The sequence below is a fragment of the Arctopsyche grandis genome, chromosome 11 (genome assembly GCF_051622035.1).
Source record: "Arctopsyche grandis isolate Sample6627 chromosome 11, ASM5162203v2, whole genome shotgun sequence".
Taxonomy (NCBI): Eukaryota; Metazoa; Arthropoda; class Insecta; order Trichoptera; family Hydropsychidae; genus Arctopsyche; species Arctopsyche grandis.
In genome coordinates this window covers 26,460,472-26,478,053 of record NC_135365.1, presented here as the reverse complement: position 1 = coordinate 26,478,053, position 17,582 = coordinate 26,460,472, and the positions used below count along the sequence as shown (strand labels likewise).

The 17,582-nt window shown below is 37.0% G+C and overlaps 3 protein-coding genes across 4 annotated transcripts in view; 2 read left to right on the top strand and 1 right to left on the bottom strand.

Moving 5' to 3' along the window:
- ovo (transcriptional regulator ovo) overlaps positions 1-4,356 on the top strand; it is a 32,519-nt gene extending 28,163 nt beyond the window's left edge. The window contains exons 4-6 of the mRNA XM_077441030.1: positions 261-2,013; positions 2,518-2,946; positions 4,124-4,356. Of these exons, the coding sequence (XP_077297156.1) occupies positions 261-2,013; positions 2,518-2,946; positions 4,124-4,309 (2,368 nt within the window). The 3' untranslated portion in view covers positions 4,310-4,356. The remainder of the gene's footprint in view (positions 1-260; positions 2,014-2,517; positions 2,947-4,123) is intronic.
- A 1,577-nt stretch (positions 4,357-5,933) lies between these two features.
- Nadsyn (NAD synthetase) overlaps positions 5,934-17,582 on the bottom strand; it is a 41,032-nt gene continuing 29,383 nt past the window's right edge. The window contains exons 3-15 of one of the 2 annotated variants that reach the window (XR_013261242.1): positions 12,252-12,441; positions 11,918-12,173; positions 11,701-11,846; positions 11,370-11,619; positions 11,095-11,299; positions 10,880-11,026; positions 10,646-10,794; positions 9,492-9,647; positions 9,190-9,404; positions 8,884-9,106; positions 8,158-8,334; positions 7,407-8,083; positions 5,934-7,007 (exon numbers count right to left, since the gene is read on the bottom strand). Coding sequence is in view for 1 of the 2 variants with exons in the window: in XM_077441740.1 (XP_077297866.1) it covers positions 7,904-8,083; positions 8,158-8,334; positions 8,884-9,106; positions 9,190-9,404; positions 9,492-9,647; positions 10,646-10,794; positions 10,880-11,026; positions 11,095-11,299; positions 11,370-11,619; positions 11,701-11,846; positions 11,918-12,173; positions 12,252-12,397 (2,250 nt within the window). In the remaining variant the exon portion in view is untranslated. Of the gene's footprint in view, positions 8,084-8,157; positions 8,335-8,883; positions 9,107-9,189; positions 9,405-9,491; positions 9,648-10,645; positions 10,795-10,879; positions 11,027-11,094; positions 11,300-11,369; positions 11,620-11,700; positions 11,847-11,917; positions 12,174-12,251; positions 12,442-17,582 lie in introns of both variants that reach the window. The other variant, XM_077441740.1, reaches the window with a different exon arrangement.
- Positions 16,418-17,083, top strand: LOC143918627 (transposable element Tc1 transposase). Its single transcript, XM_077440569.1, has one exon. The coding sequence runs from the start codon at positions 16,418-16,420 to the stop codon at positions 17,081-17,083; it is 666 nt and encodes a 221-aa protein (XP_077296695.1).

Genomic DNA, 17,582 nt, shown 5'->3' with positions numbered 1-17,582 from the left:
TGACTGACGTCGTAAAACGAGATTTTCCTACGTTTTTGAAATACACCGTTTAGTTATGTCGTCGTTTCGGTCGACCTTCATCTGATTTGCAATAAACAATGCGGTTTATGATAATTATAATGCTAACGGTATCGATTCGCAGAAATTCAGTTTGTTTATCCACAGTCAATGTACATAATTTTATTCGTAAATGTCTAAGTATTTCATTTGATTGTTTCAGGATCTGACATCTTCGATGAGAAGAGGTCTAACAATCCCAGTGGAGGCTCATCGCCTACCCGTGGCCACAAAAGCAAACCGGAGCTGCCACCCGGTAGGAGATTCATCTCCTCTATTCTTGGAGGAGACGTTCCTTACGGATCTCGAGGACACGTGTTAACGCGCGCTGAACGAAAAGAGTACCTGCCACTAGTACCCAAAGAAAAGACTTCAGAAGAAAAGTCTATAATAGCCGAGGAGAAGCCAGCGCTGCCTGTGACAGAGCCGTTGGTATTGCCTCGTCCCACAGTCAGACGTATTCCTCCTCTGGTAGCTCCAACGCCACCGCGATGCCACCAAGTCTCTGTCATCCAGAGGACTCCCTTACCGCAAGACAAAAGAAAAGAAATCGCCGATGTGAAGCTCCCAGTCTCTATGCTGATAACGGAGCCGGAGCAAGAGCAACCGATCGACTATCACATTCCGAAGAGACGAGGCGATTGCGAGGACGAAGAGGAAGAAAAGAAGATCCGAGAGCAGAGGCGGTCGAGCAGTTCAAAGATCGCCAACAGTATAATCGCCAGGCCTGTCATTGGTGGCAGGAGTATCGTGCCTCCTGGGAAGTTGCCAGTTTTGTTGGTAGCCGCCGCTGGACATGGAAGATCGGCGGGCAGTGGCCAGGCTGGAGGAGGCCAGAGTGGCGGAGGATCGACAGGAGGACCTGGTGGTGGTTCAGGTACCTCTGGAGGTGGAGCTGGAAGTGGACCTTTGGGTGGTGGAGCCGGTGGGGGTGGCATGGGAGGTAGAGACGGTAGATCCAACTACGGACCCAACAGCCCACCTACAGGCAGCTTGCCACCGTTCTACGAAAGCTTGAAAGGAGGTCAAAACGGAATCAATGCTTACAATGCCAATGGTAATTTCCTGTCACCGAACAACTTCAGCTTGAACAGCGCTCTGAACATCGACTGTGACGCCGGACAAGACTTGGTCAATTCCGGTTTCGGGGACAACCAAACAGACAAGCAGTATTCGCTGCTACAAAACGCTTCGTACGGCATAGTGATGAAAGACGAGATAGACCTTGACTGTGAGAGTAAGTTTGACCCATCGCTGGGTTCTAATTTGAGCTCATACGGTGGATACGACGTGAACGACTCTATGATGATGGACATGGCTGGAAATGTGATGGACCCCCTACAATTCACAGCAACGCTCACATTTTCAAGTCCAGCAGAACACGCCTTATTAGACAGCCTCTCAGATGCAGCGGACCTTTCAAACTTCCTCCAGAGACTCCCCGGAGACTCGTCACAACAGGAGATCATATCAGACGATCTCCAAGACACCCCCTCGTTGACACCCGACTCTGTAGTCAACGCACCTTCAGAAAACGCAATCGACTCCTTCTCCGATCAAGTGATGATGAATAGACAATATTACCCCAAAAATTATTTGCACCAATTCCCCAATCACGAATCGTCCTCTAATTATCCTTTATCGAGGGATCGTTCAGATCTGGTCATGCAGCTCAACACCCAGCAGCTCCTTCAGCAAAACGGCGAGGGTCAACTCCAACAGCTCCAGATACAAGTTCAAATGCAGCAACACCAGTCCCTCTCTCCGGGGCTTTCATTCTCCGGAAGTGGTCTGGATTTAGACTCACCGACGACGATGTCCCTGCCTTCTCCTGGAGCAGCCAGCTCCTTGGACGGAGGGTCGCATCACGAAGCAGCCTGCCTCAGTCCAGCCAGTGTAAGTGTCCGAAGGGATTCCACACCCGGCGAGGGCAAGTTGCAAGTCTTGCAACACAGGGTAAGCATCACATTGATTCACTGGCGAAGCTTTCTTACCAATTGACTCTTGATTGGTAGTTTTTATTTATTTTTTCATACAAAATAATTACACACTAATTCATCAAGAATGCGCCATGCCACAAAATCAATTTGTTTGCTTTAACTGTAATATTGCCTTATATTAATTCCACATAAATAATAGTGTGGCTAACACACAAACTATTCCAAACTTAGTATAAATAAATTCAATATATAAAATCTTCACTACTAATATTAATCGTTGGGTTGATATTGCAAATATATTTAAAATAACTTTCAGAAGATCCAAAGGGAAAAATAATATTACATAGGTTAAAACCGTCAACTGAAATTGTCAGAAAACTTAGTATATTTGGAACAGTCTGTTGCTTTCTCTCTACCTTGTATGAGAATTAAGTTTAACTTATGTTTGTGCAGAAAAATAAAATCTCAATCAAACTCATAGTATTGAATACAAATAGAATAATTATGTATCTCTTTACAGTTGGGACTGCCCGCTGAAGTCCAATTGGAGTTTGTCAATGGTGGCCATGGTATCAAGAACCCACTGGCTACGGACCTGAACGGCCGCACCCGAGAAGACGACAAACCCAAACCCGTTGTGTCCACATCCGACGATGACCCTAACAAGTTCGTATGCCGGATATGCTCCAAGAACTTCACCCTCCAAAGACTGCTCAACCGACATATGAAGTGCCACTCGGATGTCAAACGGTACCTGTGCACATTCTGCGGCAAAGGCTTCAACGACACCTTCGACCTGAAGCGACACACGAGGACGCACACCGGCGTCCGACCCTACAAATGCAACCTTTGCGAGAAATCCTTCACACAAAGATGCTCACTCGAATCTCACTGTCTGAAAGTGCACGGAGTTCAGCATCAGTATGCCTACAAAGAAAGGCGGACTAAGGTATGCAATATTCTAATACTAACTTTACTACATATTCTTCTAAAATACAATAATTTTGTATGGGTATAATATACAGGTTTTTCATTCCAAATTGACTCTTTTTCATTTCGAATTAAACCAGCAGAATAGACTAGTGGTTAGCATATAACGCTTTGAATAGTCACGGGTTCAAATCCCACTGCTTTCTGCTGGCCAGACTATCAGAGTTTGCTAATTTATCTGATTTTCATTGAAACGGTTCCAAAAATCAACCTTACCCACACTAATGATATATTTGTATCAAATGTACTATGTTTCTGGCCAGGAAGGCGCATTGGGGTTAACGGTTAGGCCTTCCTGGTATAAATTAAAGATTAAAATAAAATAAAAACCTTTTTTTATATCAAATTGATATTGAAAAGGGGTCAATTTGAAATGAAAAAGGGTCAATTTGGAATGAAAAACCTGTATATCAATGTACTAGTTGCCAAAATCAAATAATAAACAACTACACTATCAAGAGTATTATAATTGTAATTCATGTTCAAAATGTACATTTTTTTAAATACATTTCGATTCATTCATATTTATATATCTTAGGCAAACATGATAATTTGATATATGCTTATAAAGTTCTAACAAACGTACTTAACCTCAAAATGAATTTAGGATAATTAATATTAATTAGAAGTTTTAATAATTTGTCCAACCAAGATCGCTTAGTATTTTTTTATTTATTCAGATTAGATTAGTGTATCTTTGTAATAGTCATATTTATACCCAAGTATAATCATTTTTGATTAAATGCTTTATAAACTTTTTGTTTGGACGCTTTGAGAAAATCTTCTTTTTATTACATACCTCCTAAAGGAGGTTTCACTTACGATTACAATTCAGGAAATAGTTTGCCCCTTATCCGATCGTCTTCATACTTTGCCATATTGCTCATTTTGGTCATCAATATAAGTAAATGGATCCTCCGCCATTACGATAGAGATAAAATATCGCTTTTTATAAAGAAGCTTTTCAAGTCTGAACATTTTTAATCTCGGCGACAGTTGGTAGTCATTAATTGTATACATAGATGGCGGTAGTAAAAAAAAATTATTGGTATTTTTATTCAAAATAATAATTCTAGGTTAGGGTATGTTTGTGTGTATGAAATGAAATAATCAACCGTTTATATTTGTTATTTCAGATGTACGTTTGTGAGGAGTGCGGCCACACAACGAGCGAACCAGAAGTCCACTACATCCATTTAAAAGACAAACATCCATATTCGCCGGCACTTTTGAAGTTCTACGATAAGCGGCACTTCAAATTCACCAACTCGACGTTTGCCAACAATCTATTGGGATCATTCCCGATGCCGGTACACAACTGAACGGCACAGGGGAAGAAGATGGGGGGAGAGGGGGGGGGGGGGAAGGACGGCTCCGAAGATGTCCGACGGTGACTCCATCAGCCGATCTCGGCATCGTGAGGTAGTCGCGCAGACATGTCATGATACCGTCCAATAACAGAACTGCCTTTGCATTTATATCAAAATAAAACTAATGATAGCTAATATTACATATTTAATTTAAAGCAATCACATTCACTTTATTATTGTTTATCAAAATAAAAAAAACGTTAGACTGATATTTGAGTACTTTGATATTACAATACTATACTTGTTTTAGTTTATTATTCGGAATTGTACTACGATGTGTGTATATTTGTAAAAGTTTCTACGCAATCATTGCAATCTTCGATATCGTCGGCGAATGTTCCATTTGGGAATTTGAAGCTCTTATATATATATATATAATATGAAATGAATTAGTGTGATAGAAATCTCCAATAACATTGCAATTAACGGCGAGGCTGCGCCGAAGTGCCGGGATTTAGCCCGACATTCGGCGCAAGCTCTGTCGGAAAGGTTCGCCAAATCATTGGCATGACTGCAAGCAAACAAAAAATCAAAGTATCGGGTTATTTGTGCAATCTGGTGTCGGTCATTGGGGTTTTTTTAATAAGCTTAATTTTAACAGATAGTTACTATAGACTTTTTTTTCATTACGATTAGTGAAAAGATGTTATATTATTATTATTAAGTTATTTTGTGTCTACAGTGCGATTTATTGATTGTTAATTCTTTTCCGGCATATTTGGCAACTGGAACTATTGTTACTTGTATATTATTATTATTATATATATAGCTTATTTATTGTTATTCATTGATCGTAAATAAATTTATTCTTTTTAAGTTTTATTGTGAAAAATATGGACTGATTCCCGAAGGGTTAGTAATCAGTATTTTTTTTTTCTTTTTCTTTTTTTATTATTATTATTATTGAATAACTTCTAATTTTTGAATCGTATGAATGTGTGATATTTCTTACTTTAAATTTTGCACCGTTTCGATGAGAAACAGTCTTTCTATGGATCTTAAGGATATGCTTTAAATATTTACAGTTGCCGTTCAAGTGATAATTTTGTAATGCTGGTAAAGAATTGCTATTTCAATGGAAAGAATGAAAACGTGAATTTTGTTCTTTCTATTGTGAATATATTATTATTATTTTTTGTTTTAAGATAAGTAAAAAATGTCTATTTAAATTAAAAAAGAAATACAACGCCAGAAATTGAGATTTTACATATGAATGATTTCTTTTATACATACGTCTGTATTTTATATTATGCAATCAATAACTGTATGATTTTTTTGTTATTTTGATAATAATCTACAACAAATCCTACTTATTTTTATTTTGTAAGCTATTTGTAAAAATCGATTTGAATTATTTTTTTTTTTATATTTTTTGTTGACGTAAAGATGTATTTGTATTTATTTATTGAAAAATGTATCTCAATGTCTCGAATGTATTTAACGCTTTTATACAAATGATGATATTTCGCTGTGTTTCAAACAGTACGCATGCAATTATTGTAAATATTTATTTAAAATACTTTTAAGTTTACATATAGGTATTATAACATTTAAAGCTAAGTACCTTTTAGTTTTAGTCACAACATTTTTATTAAATGGAATTATTAAAATAACAATAAATGGTTAAAAAAATTATACATTTGTATGTAATATATATTATATATATTTAAAAAATAATAAAGAACAAATTGAATAGAACTTTTTTGGTTATTAAGTATTAAAAAAAGCAGTCGAATGCATACCAAAAAATCTTTTGAACAATCTTGAAATCGAATATATATTTTTTAAATAAAATTAAAACAAAAAAAAAACGCAAAATCGATCGTTCAGTATTAAAATAAAATAAAAAAATTGTATGCCAGTCAAATAATAATTAATTGAACAAATCACATCATTCGTATATATTATCATCGTCATCGTTTTTTGTGTGTAGAGATATTGAAACGCAGTATTCCTCTAGCATTTTATTTATATACATTTATATATATATGGCTAGAATAAGATATTTTTTTTACTACATGTTGCATATGTGATGTCTATTATGTCGTAACCAATAAATAAATTATGAATTAAAAAATTAACTGACAGCACTTTCAATTACCCACATCAAATACGAACACAACAACGATCAAGGCACAATAAAAGGCAATTAAAAAAGTATTTGTTCGAGAACATTTTATAATAATTTGAGCACCGTAAAATAGTGTGCAATATTACTTACAAAACTAACAATATAATAAATCCGCAGAAGCATAGCGCACATGATTGAATATCATTTTAAAAATTCTAATGTACTAAAATTGGAATGGAAACAACACACAAGTGAGATCACATCATTTGATATTGGATTAAAAAAAAAATTACATATCAAACAACCTCACTTACATATCAAACAACCTTTCATATATACGCATAACTGCAGGTACAACAAATGTGTTTCTCAAATTTGCACTCTGTGAATTTCCACAAACAGATAGTGTCTAGAAAAATTCTACAACGATTTCTACGAGTTAACTTTCCAGATTAATATAATTCAGACGAAAAAGCGAGCTGTCATATTATACATCTACTAGTTACTTCACTATATATTCAATTCACCATACATATGTATGTTTATATCTTGGTTTGAGCCTGGTATTAGATATTAACCCTTTGCCCGTGGCAATAAATATTTGGCAATCGAGTTTTCGACCTTAACCTTTCCACCGCGTACGACTACTATACATGTCCTAGCGAACAAGCCCTCAGCGCGCGAGACACGCATAGATGTCTTGGAAGTTCCAACCTGTATAAGAGCCGTCTATTGTGTTAAAATTTTATAACTTGGTTGAAAATATTACTAAATGTATACTTTACCAAATTCAATAGATGGCAGTAGTCAAAAAAATAAATATAGGTTGTAAAATTCAAAAAAATATTACAACCTATATTTATAGTCGAAAACGCGATAACAAAATCCGCAAAAAAGCAGCCGCGTACAGGGCATGTTCGCTAAATTTGGTGACGCGGGCAAAGGGCAAATACAGATTTTAATATTTACTCAAGTAACCAGATATGTTAATTAACACAAAGTATTATTTTCAACAATAAAATACATAATATATCTCGTAGTTTTGGCTTAATTGTCAAATAATCATTCTTCATGCAATTGAGACGTATCGTTGCCATTGATCAACAGACGTGACGTCACATAAACGAGGTTTCAATATGGTTTCACAAAAAACTAATTTTGACTGGTATATATTCATTTTAAGCAAATTGAATAGATGGCATTCAACTGTCAGTAATATATTCAACCAATTTTGAACCTTAAAACAGTTGAAATAGGCGCATTATAAGGCTCAAAATCCCGTGCAAAGTTCAGAAATTCTATGGAAGACAGCCGCGCTACAGACTTGTCGCGCAAAGCTTCCATAGAAGACGGCCGCGGGCAAATGGTTAACTGATAAATCTATGCACATACATATATCAAATGAATCATATCGCTTAGGTTTTGATCATTCAAAAGAGATCTACACATTTGAGAAACACTAATTACAACACAATCTAAATCAACACTCCTTTTCTATTGGTATTTTTGGCGTACGAAACCGAGGTGACTCCGGAAGCGTTGTTCAAATTCGTCACGCTGGTGTTTGATATTTTACCGAGCAATTGGTTCGTCGAGGCGCTACGGTTTCCACTCTTGTCGTCTTGCTCTACCACACCCTCCTTCAACTTTGCGACCTGAAAAAAAACTCAAAACATTAACAAAGACCCACATATATATAATAAACAATAAATAAATGAAAAATTCCCACGGCATTATCGATTTCTTTGAACTGCCAAGTCCAGTGTACGAGATACAAGAACGGCCTGTGATCAAAACGATTATCGTCAGGACTGTAACTCTCAGCGTGATACGACGGAGTCAAAACGGTCATCTTGTGCCTGTTGATAGCATAGCATCGGAAGAAATGCTTCACCTTCACAGCTACCTAATTATTATTAAAAATAAATCATAATCAAGATTGGTATTGTAGCGTATGAAAAAAAGAACTGCCGTTTTAATTGGTTTCGAGGATTATCTCCAGAGTTAAGTGCAATCGGGATTATCAGGAGGCTTAAGTGCTTTCGAGGCCAACAATGAAAACCCACGGATTAGGCCGAGTAGCATCTCCGCTATTTCCCAGAATGCGGACGACCGTGAGACGGTGCGTACGTGACTATAACAATAGGTAAACAAACGTGTCGAGGAAGATGCACTGAGCGATCTGCCCTTTATAACCAGATACTTTCGGCCAGATCAAGGCATTCTGGACGGAACACTGGCTGTGCGTGGATCTCCTTAATCAGCCAATAAATGCTGTGAAGCGACTTTGGCCTTTTATTTGGATCCTCTACGCAACAGTATTTAGCAAATACATAATCAGCATCTGACACTCTACTAGTATCGTCACCGACAACTGAACTAGTATTTGAAATGGCAGTAGAGCTTACCATACCTATATTGATTATGAAATCGGCAAAAGCTTTATAATACGAACCTCAAGCGGAGAACATTTGTGGCCCCAGGTGTGAATCAATTTGCAGAACATACTATATGGGCCGCAGTGAGCCATCTTCCGCAATTTGCCAAAGTGAGACAATTCCGCATAAGTCATGCCCATATCTTGTTCGTCCGTCTGTGCTAGTTGGCCGTCGTTCAATGGCTCCAGTTCCGCAGTTGGCGGTGCTTGCATTATTTCAGCAATAGCAGGTAAGAAAAATCTGAAAATATATATATTCATATACAACCTACCTATACATTATTAGATCGACAGTGAATTAAAATAGTAAAAATCGATAAACACCTGCTTTTAGCGTAGTCTAAGAAACCTTTGAGATCAGTTTTGGATATGCCTCCGATGGGGTTTACGTCGGCACTGGAGCAGTCGTACTTCGTCATGTATCCTCGCAGCGCTTCGTCTACGTTGGCCGAGCCCAAGACAAGTAGGCCACCAGGACGACCACGAACCCACAGCATGAGTTGAGCGAAAAGATACGATATCACCATTCGTAGACGAGCCTAGTAACATAGAATTCATTTTTTTGAAAACCATCTGCTTTGGAAAATATAATGTGTACGCAAAGTAAATCAGGAATAGGAAAGTACCTGAATATTCTGAAGCGCCAAATTTTGTCGGGGACATCCACCTTTCGTTCGAAACTTGGGCACTAAGCTGGTCACGGATGTGAAGATTCCCAGAACTGCACTCACGGCCACATCAATGGCCACCGAAAAGTGATAGCTACCAATTTGACTCGACAGCTACGAGCAATACAACGGAATTATTAGATAATCTGACATCATTACGAAACCGTAAATATTTAAGGGCATATCTCGTCTTATAAAAATTTAACCTCAGGAGTACCCCCAAGGTTATCATTTGGGTCCTGTACTATTTACTATTTACATGAATGGGTTCCCGGAAAAATGCACTGAATAGTGGTGCAGTTTCGAGAAGTCCTTATTTTCAAAGGCGCTCAAAAAGAACTTACGCAATAGAATTCCACAAAAAAAAGGTTAACACCCTCGGATAACAAGCAAATACCCCTTGACGCTTTTTTGTGGAATTCTATTGCGTTAGTTCTCCTTGAGCATCTTTGAAAATTTGGATGTCTCGAGAGAGCAATTATTTCGAGTGCATTTTTCCAGTCACCACATGAATGATATCGGGTCCCGCTTCTTGAACTCATCTTTGAATATTGTTTAAACTTACAAAAGGATTTGGACTCCGTTCCGTTTTCATAATGATTTAATAATAAGCAAGGCATACAGGAATTTGGGTTTCATTTTTAGACAATCCCAGCCCTTTAAATCCCATAGTAGTGTAGCCTCGAGTTTCTATACATTGGCAAATAAATGATTTATGTTTAAGCTTTTGAATTATATCATTGATAGTCCTTATTTCTTAAGTAAGATCCTATTTCAATGTCTAATCAGATCCCTCCGTAACTTTTAATTATTTCACATTAATCCCTGTTCCACCAACTATTCCTGTAATTATTTTTTATATACATCTTGCTATTCTTTTAACAATATTCCCCCTTATATTGATCCTATTAGTTGTTCCTTTTCTTACTTTAAATTTCTATTGTTTGATCATTTCTCTTAGTAATACATATGTACATAAGTATATTGTACATATATCCCATTATCCGATGCTTTTCTTCTTTGTTTTTTATTTTATTTTTTTCACTGTTATTAATTTTTAAAATAAATAAACAAAAGCACATAGAATAACAATTAAATCAACAAACACCGACCTGAGCAGCCCTTTGCTTAGTTTCTTGACTAGAATTTTCAGTCGCCATATAGCAAGTCACCAGTAGCCGATTGCAGAGCTCCATCGGATCGGTCGGAGTATAATCCGGCTGGCACATGATTTTCCGCACATCGCTCAACACTTGAGTCTCTAAAATACAATACAAACCCTTCACATAACCTGCAATGATATATTTGTTTATAACGCAGCAATGATACATTTGCATCGACATTACCTCCTTTCTGGATGGATTCACAGACTTGTGTGCACATCGAGAACACTATACAGGCTACGCTGGCGGAATCGATACCTCCGCTCAACGGCAAAAAGAAACCACCTTGACCGGATCGTCGCAAATAATCCCACAACCAACAAGCAGGACCTGAAACCGAAATTGAAATATTATAAGAAATGCCCTGACACGTGCAACAGAAGCTGTGCAATTTTAACCTAAAGCAATCTCTTCTTCCGGAGTGTGATAAATCCATTGCAATGGTTCACAACTAGGCACACTAATATCATTATCGCTTGAAAGCGAAAAGTCGACGATGACTCGAGGAAAGGCAGGACTGGCAGCTGCCGAGTGACTTCTCGATCTGCAGTTGGTACGGTAGGATCGAATATCCTCAAGGTCTATTGTTGAAGCGATGACTTCCTAAAAGCACACTCTGTTAAAATCAATAACAAATCAAAGCACACGGTTGAAATGAGTATCTTTGATATACCACATCGATCAGGGAGTACTGTTGGGTTCTGCCGACGATGTCTCCGTTGACTCCAATGCACGAGCAACCGTTGAAGTAAACCCGTTGACCATCGCATCCTCTCAAATTGCTGAAGAGGTAAGCGCCACCGTTTTTAAACGTCGTACTCTTCACCAGGTCGACGGTAATGAACGCCTTGCGCAATTCCATGTAACTTCCCGAACCGTTTGAGATTATTTCGGCTCCGTCCAAACACATTGGTATGTGACGACTGAAAAACCAAGTCAAATACTATACATAACTATACTCCATTTCATTTCGATCCTTAATAACTTCAATAAATTAAAAATACCTGCTAGGATTCCATAGTTCTTCACAAATTTCATAGCCAAGACAAGTGTCCCTGGTTGAGATCAAAGCTTCACCGAACGGTACCGTAGTTTGACCGGTGACGTTGGAAATCATTCGGGGTAAAAAATAATCTTCAACCTCACGTTCCTAGCAAATATAACTAGCATATATAAACTTACTGTAAGAGATATGTAACCTAAAAGTGAAACAAATCAAACCTTCTTCCACGGAGAAAACCACCTAGTCTCTCGATAGTTTCCATCTTCGCATAGCAACATCTTTGGTCTGATAAGCAAAATTTTACTATTCAAAAAAGCCACCCGACAATTGTACGAAACGTTCTTATGCTGAACGGGCATCCCGACATCGATGAGCATGTTCTGACAAGCCGGCGAAGTCATCACTTCCAGCAGCACTTGCCAACTATGCAAAAAAGTATCCGGCTCATGGAAATGATCTTCGCAACTGTACCCACTAAAAAAATCAACCAAAACAATAAGAAACTAATAAAAATCAATAAAAAAAAGGCATCGGAGCATTAAAGAGGCATACCAGACTTCGAGCTCAGGACCTGTCCTGTAAGTGGCGCCGAGTTCTGAAGCCTCTTTGATCGATTGTATTATCCGGTTCTTGTTGCCTTCAAAATCCATGGCCCATTGGTTGAGGGTGCACACGGCGACAGTAACTTTCCTGCCCATTTTGAATCTTTTGGCAGGACTGCTGTCATAAATGAGAGACGTCACTGAAACAGTACAAAAGAAAATGGTCAAAATCAACTAGTGATTATTTTAATAGCATATATTCAACTTGTATTACTGTATAATTGAAAGCACAAAGGAAAAGCAAAGAGGTTAGTAATGTAAATACACGGTATTTGTAACCATGACGATGAGTATTTTTATAAATGTAATATCAATTCATAAGATATCTAATCTATGTAGTTTGATTTTCTATACATATATGATGTATTGATCAATTTGTTTTAGTTTTATTACAGTATATCAATGAAAAGTCTAAGTTGTTAAGCCGTAAGCTCCCTTATAATCCCGATGTAGATAATTGGCGCGTACGGATATATTTTAATTGGAGTTTGCAGTATTGCCGTGCAATTAACACCGTATAGCATAGTCTGTCGAAAGGAATAAATGTGCAATAAAGCAACAAAAAATAATCAATATTTAAGGGGTGAGTTTCGTGCCAGGCGGTGGCAACGGACTGTTAGCTACTCCTAGAACACGCTCTGGAACCACCCAGTGCTCTTACAGGAACATCGCATACCAAACCCCGCATGCGGGACTATGTTAACTAATAAAAAATATGGTATACGATCTGATAAATCGCGAGGGGAAAAATTGAGGTCAAAACTTTCAGGTGTAGCTCAGTAGATACCTGAATTATGGTCATATAAAAAGGATATGTGAGAGATTTTCATTTAAAGAAGTCAAATCTGAGAAGACAGAAGAATATCATGAAAAGACTCTTGTCCCATTGGAATTAGATTATTGTATAAAAATATATAGCTCAGCAGATAAGCCCAGTTAAATATAATATAAAAGACTTTTGTGTACTCAATGGAACTTTTGTGTATCATAATAAAAATAAGGTGTCACGACAAATCGCTCACGGACCTAATACTCAACGACATAACGCGTACGATATGTCGCTCACAGAATTAATTACACTGAGCAACAAAAAATCACGTTTTTGAGTTACCAGAGCGGAGACTAGCCAATCTTTACTAAGTTTGACCCACTGAATTCGAATATGATATTGATTTTTGTTGGTGGGTGATCGTTTACGAGATATGAGCGTTTAAAAAAATCCGCGATTTTTACAGTTTTTTGGCTTTTGCGGTCTTTAACTCAAAATTTAGGATTGTTACGCTCAAAGTGAGTATTGGAATCAATAGTCAGATATTTTTCCTATTAATTGTTATATTTCATTGCTTTAAAATACTTCTAATTAATTGTCTAGCGAATTTTAAAAGTCAAAAATATATTTTTTTTTACGGATTTTTTTTCCCTGCTATTTTTCATTTATTTGGCAAATTTTTTGATTCACCACGTTTATAAGGATTGGTTTTCTATCTCAATATTTTTTTTTTATCTAAACGTACTAACTAAAGCGGTAATTGCAATTTAAATGCTTTCGTTGTATATATGGTTGTATCGCGTAATATGTTAGGTGCAAGCGAGATGGCATATAATCCACCTCACAGAGTACAGCGGTCGGATTACATGACATCTCAAAAAAAAAAATATTGAGATAGAAAACCAATCCTTATAAACGTGGTGAAATAAAAAATTTGCCAAATAAATGAAAAATAGCACGGAAAAAAATATATATACCTCCCTCACCGAAGTGGGGTATGCAAGTGCCCCAATTTTTACGTTTTTCGTAATAACTATGTGGTTTTCAAAGCTATACACCCTATATTTCTTGTATTCCTAGAATGAACTACAAGTTTTTATTTTAATAGATTTTGTATGATTTAGAATAGGTGTAAATCGTAAAAAAAATACATTTATACATTTCTACGTTTCAAAGTATGATTTAAAAGCGGTAGCGATAAGTCATGTTTTTGACTGTTCACTTGCATATTCTTGTTGATCGGTGAATCAATGGGAGAGAAATAGACAGCTATATTTTCGTAAGCTATTGTTTTCTTCGCTTTTGGCGCGTGGTATTGAGTCATGCAGTCGCCTGTTGGCCTTACCTATGCGCGTTTACGTGTTGATGCTTGTCGTTATTTTTTACTACAAAAATAGTCAAAAACATGCTAAAGGACTAAAACTTTTTTATGTTGATGTATAAAATGATTAATAAGATATGTATTGAACCCATTTGTATTGATAAAAGCTGTATTTTGATTAAAAAATACCGGGGTCTTACTCGACCCCGATTCGGGACACTCGTTCGATCTCGACGCTCCGTCCTTCAAAGGTTAAGATGAATACAGTATGTTTTATAGATGTGTGGAAGAAATGAAAACTTTGAACAGGCATTAGATTGGATGAAACTTGGAGTCACAAATATCCAAGTGTGACCGCCAGCACCTAGATTATACTCAAATTTAATTATTTTCAATCGAGGTCAACTTTAGTATCAACGCAACAACTGCTGGCTAATTATGTAATGATAAAAATGATGTCGTGCCAACAACAATTACGAACCAATCGAAAGTTTCACGACATCACATTGTAACTTTTTGCAACGACACCGCTAGTTTTCCATTCAAATTGACAGTTTCCCTAATGACTTTTCCTAATACTTTATATTTATTTATTTGACCCTGCATTTGCGAATCGCGTGTCACCAAAACAGATGCAATTTAACCACCGTTGCACCAGATGTCGATTGAAATAAGAAGTCAAACGTAAAACGCGACCCTGACACACGACAGACAATCATATATTCCAAAATTCAATATCGGATATGTTGAAAAATAGCATATATGTATGTATGTATATACTGCCGGAGGAGACCTTCATTTGGACTCGAATATGACTAGTTTTGAAATATATTCACGGGTCATTTTGATATGGATTCACAAACGAAGTGATGGCATGCAAAATTTGAAAGAATGGCATTGAATTGCTAAACATAAGTTTTCGATCGAATTTCAGCATTTTTCACAGTCATTTTCCGCAGTGAAACTACACGACGTATAGCATTGTGTCTAGAATACAAATCGAACGGTCTGAAATACATTGTGTCTATTTCCTGAAAATTAAAAAGCGAACTGAAAAAGACACGGCATAATTTACAACGCATAGTAACCAAGTCGGCGACTTGCGAATGGTAAATCGTCTATCATAGTGAAATTAATCATAGCGAAGTAACGCAAAATAAAAAAATTGAATTTATTTATTAAAAATAGAAACATGCAGTATTTAAGTATTTTTCCAAAAACATTGACACAAAAAAGTTCCTACGTTATTTTATTTTTTTATTTTATTTCATAGAACATGAACAGTCTCCTTTTCAGATTGCTCCAAAGCGACGAGAACACTTAAACAGATACAATACAATCAATGTATGTAAGCATTTTATGCGAATGTGAATTCATAAAAAAACATCTACAGTGACATCTATGGAGAATTTTTTGCAGCATTTTATAACCAAATTGGAGAACTTCAAGACGCTGAATAGCTTGAGATTAGCAAAAGAGATAGGAAAGGAAATGCCAATTTTTACAGGAATCTCTGATAAGAAAAGATCGACCTGGAGTCACAAACCAAGGTCTGGCCAGCAGCGGGACTCTAGTGGGACTCGAACCCGTAACCACTCTGCTCGAAAGCATAATATGCTAACCACTAGTCCACTTCGCTGGTTATCCATTATATGTATATTAACCCCGACCAGTGGCGTAGCGAAGGGGGTGGTCCAGGGGGTCTGGACCCCCCCTTGGCGGAGTGCAGTCGGCAGCAAAATATCCCACTCCTGTCGCAATTGATCGTTTGTACCATTTTTGGATAGTTTTCTATCCCAAATCCATGACAGATTTTTAGGACGTAAACATATATGTACAGTAGCGGGCGATGAAAGGTGTCCACCCATAGAAAAGGGACAAAAGCTTGTGTACATTTTTTTTGCGTGTCAGATGTTCAGGTAAAAGACCTTTTTTTGTTGAAAAGGATCCTTATCTTTAGGTATTCAAACAGTTGACCACTGTTTTTCGAAGGATTAGCACGTTTTGAAGTGATTTTGTGTACGATATGTCGGGTGTAAAACAATTAACCGAAGCGAATAAAGCGATAATTCTAACTGTGGCTGAAGAAAAATTTAGTTCTCGCTACATCGCTCAGAAAGTAGGATGCAGTAAGACCTCTGTGCTTAATTGCATAAGAAAATATAAAAATTCAGCATCCCTAGAGAGGAAAAAAGGATCGGGAAAGCCCAGAAAGACCAACTCCGCCGAAGATAGACTCTTAAAAAGAATGTGTCTACAAAACCGGTTCAAAAGTGCTGTGCAAATTAGATCGGAGTTTATAGCAGCTGGGGGAAAAGAAATCAGCATCGAAGTTGTACGTCGTCGCCTCAAAGAATACAGTTTAGTTGCCAGGATACCGGCGAAAAAACCATTTTTGACCAAGAAAATGAGAATGCAACGACTGAATTGGGCCAAAAAATTTATTAATTGGACAGAAATGGACTGGAGGCGTGTTATCTTCTCGGACGAAAGCAAATTTAATTTGTTTGGGTCCGATGGCATCCACTACGTTCGACGAAGATCGGGCGGACGTTTGAGTGAAGAATGTATTCAGCCTACGGTCAAACACCGTGCGGGCCAGATGGTCTGGGGATGTTTTTCTTTCCATGGGGTTGGTCCATTGGCCACATTTGATACCAGCAATAGAAATGCACTATGCGTGGGAATCTGAATGCATTTTTCAAGACGATTCTGCACCATGTCATCTTGCCAAAACTGAAAGTAATCTTTTTTTTTATTGCTATGTATCCTAATCAACAAATAAAAATAAAAATATATCATTAAGTTATTATCTAAAATTTTAGGTCAAGAACTTCATTGCGGAAAGTGGCATTTCGCCTTTGGAATGGCCGGGTAACAGTCCGGATTTGAACCCAATAGATAACCTATGGGATATAATGGGTTCTAAAATTAATAATAAGAAACCTTCCTCTAAATTAGAATTAATTGAAAAAATAAAATATATATGGGATAACGATATCACAGATGAATATATTCAAAATTTAATTAAATCAATGCCTCGAAGAGTTGAGGCTGTTATAAAAAATAAGGGGGGGCCAATCAAATATTGAAACAAATTTTATATATAAGTATTATTATAATAAATGAAATGTGATTTTTAGATTTTTTATTAATACATTAGTTTTATGAAAAAAAAAATTTTTAATTAC

Bases quoted from the DNA above. Each gene is read 5' to 3' on its own strand.
- LOC143918627 (XM_077440569.1), top strand. From the start codon at position 16,418: ATGTCGGGTGTAAAACAATTAACCGAAGCGAATAAAGCGATAATTCTA.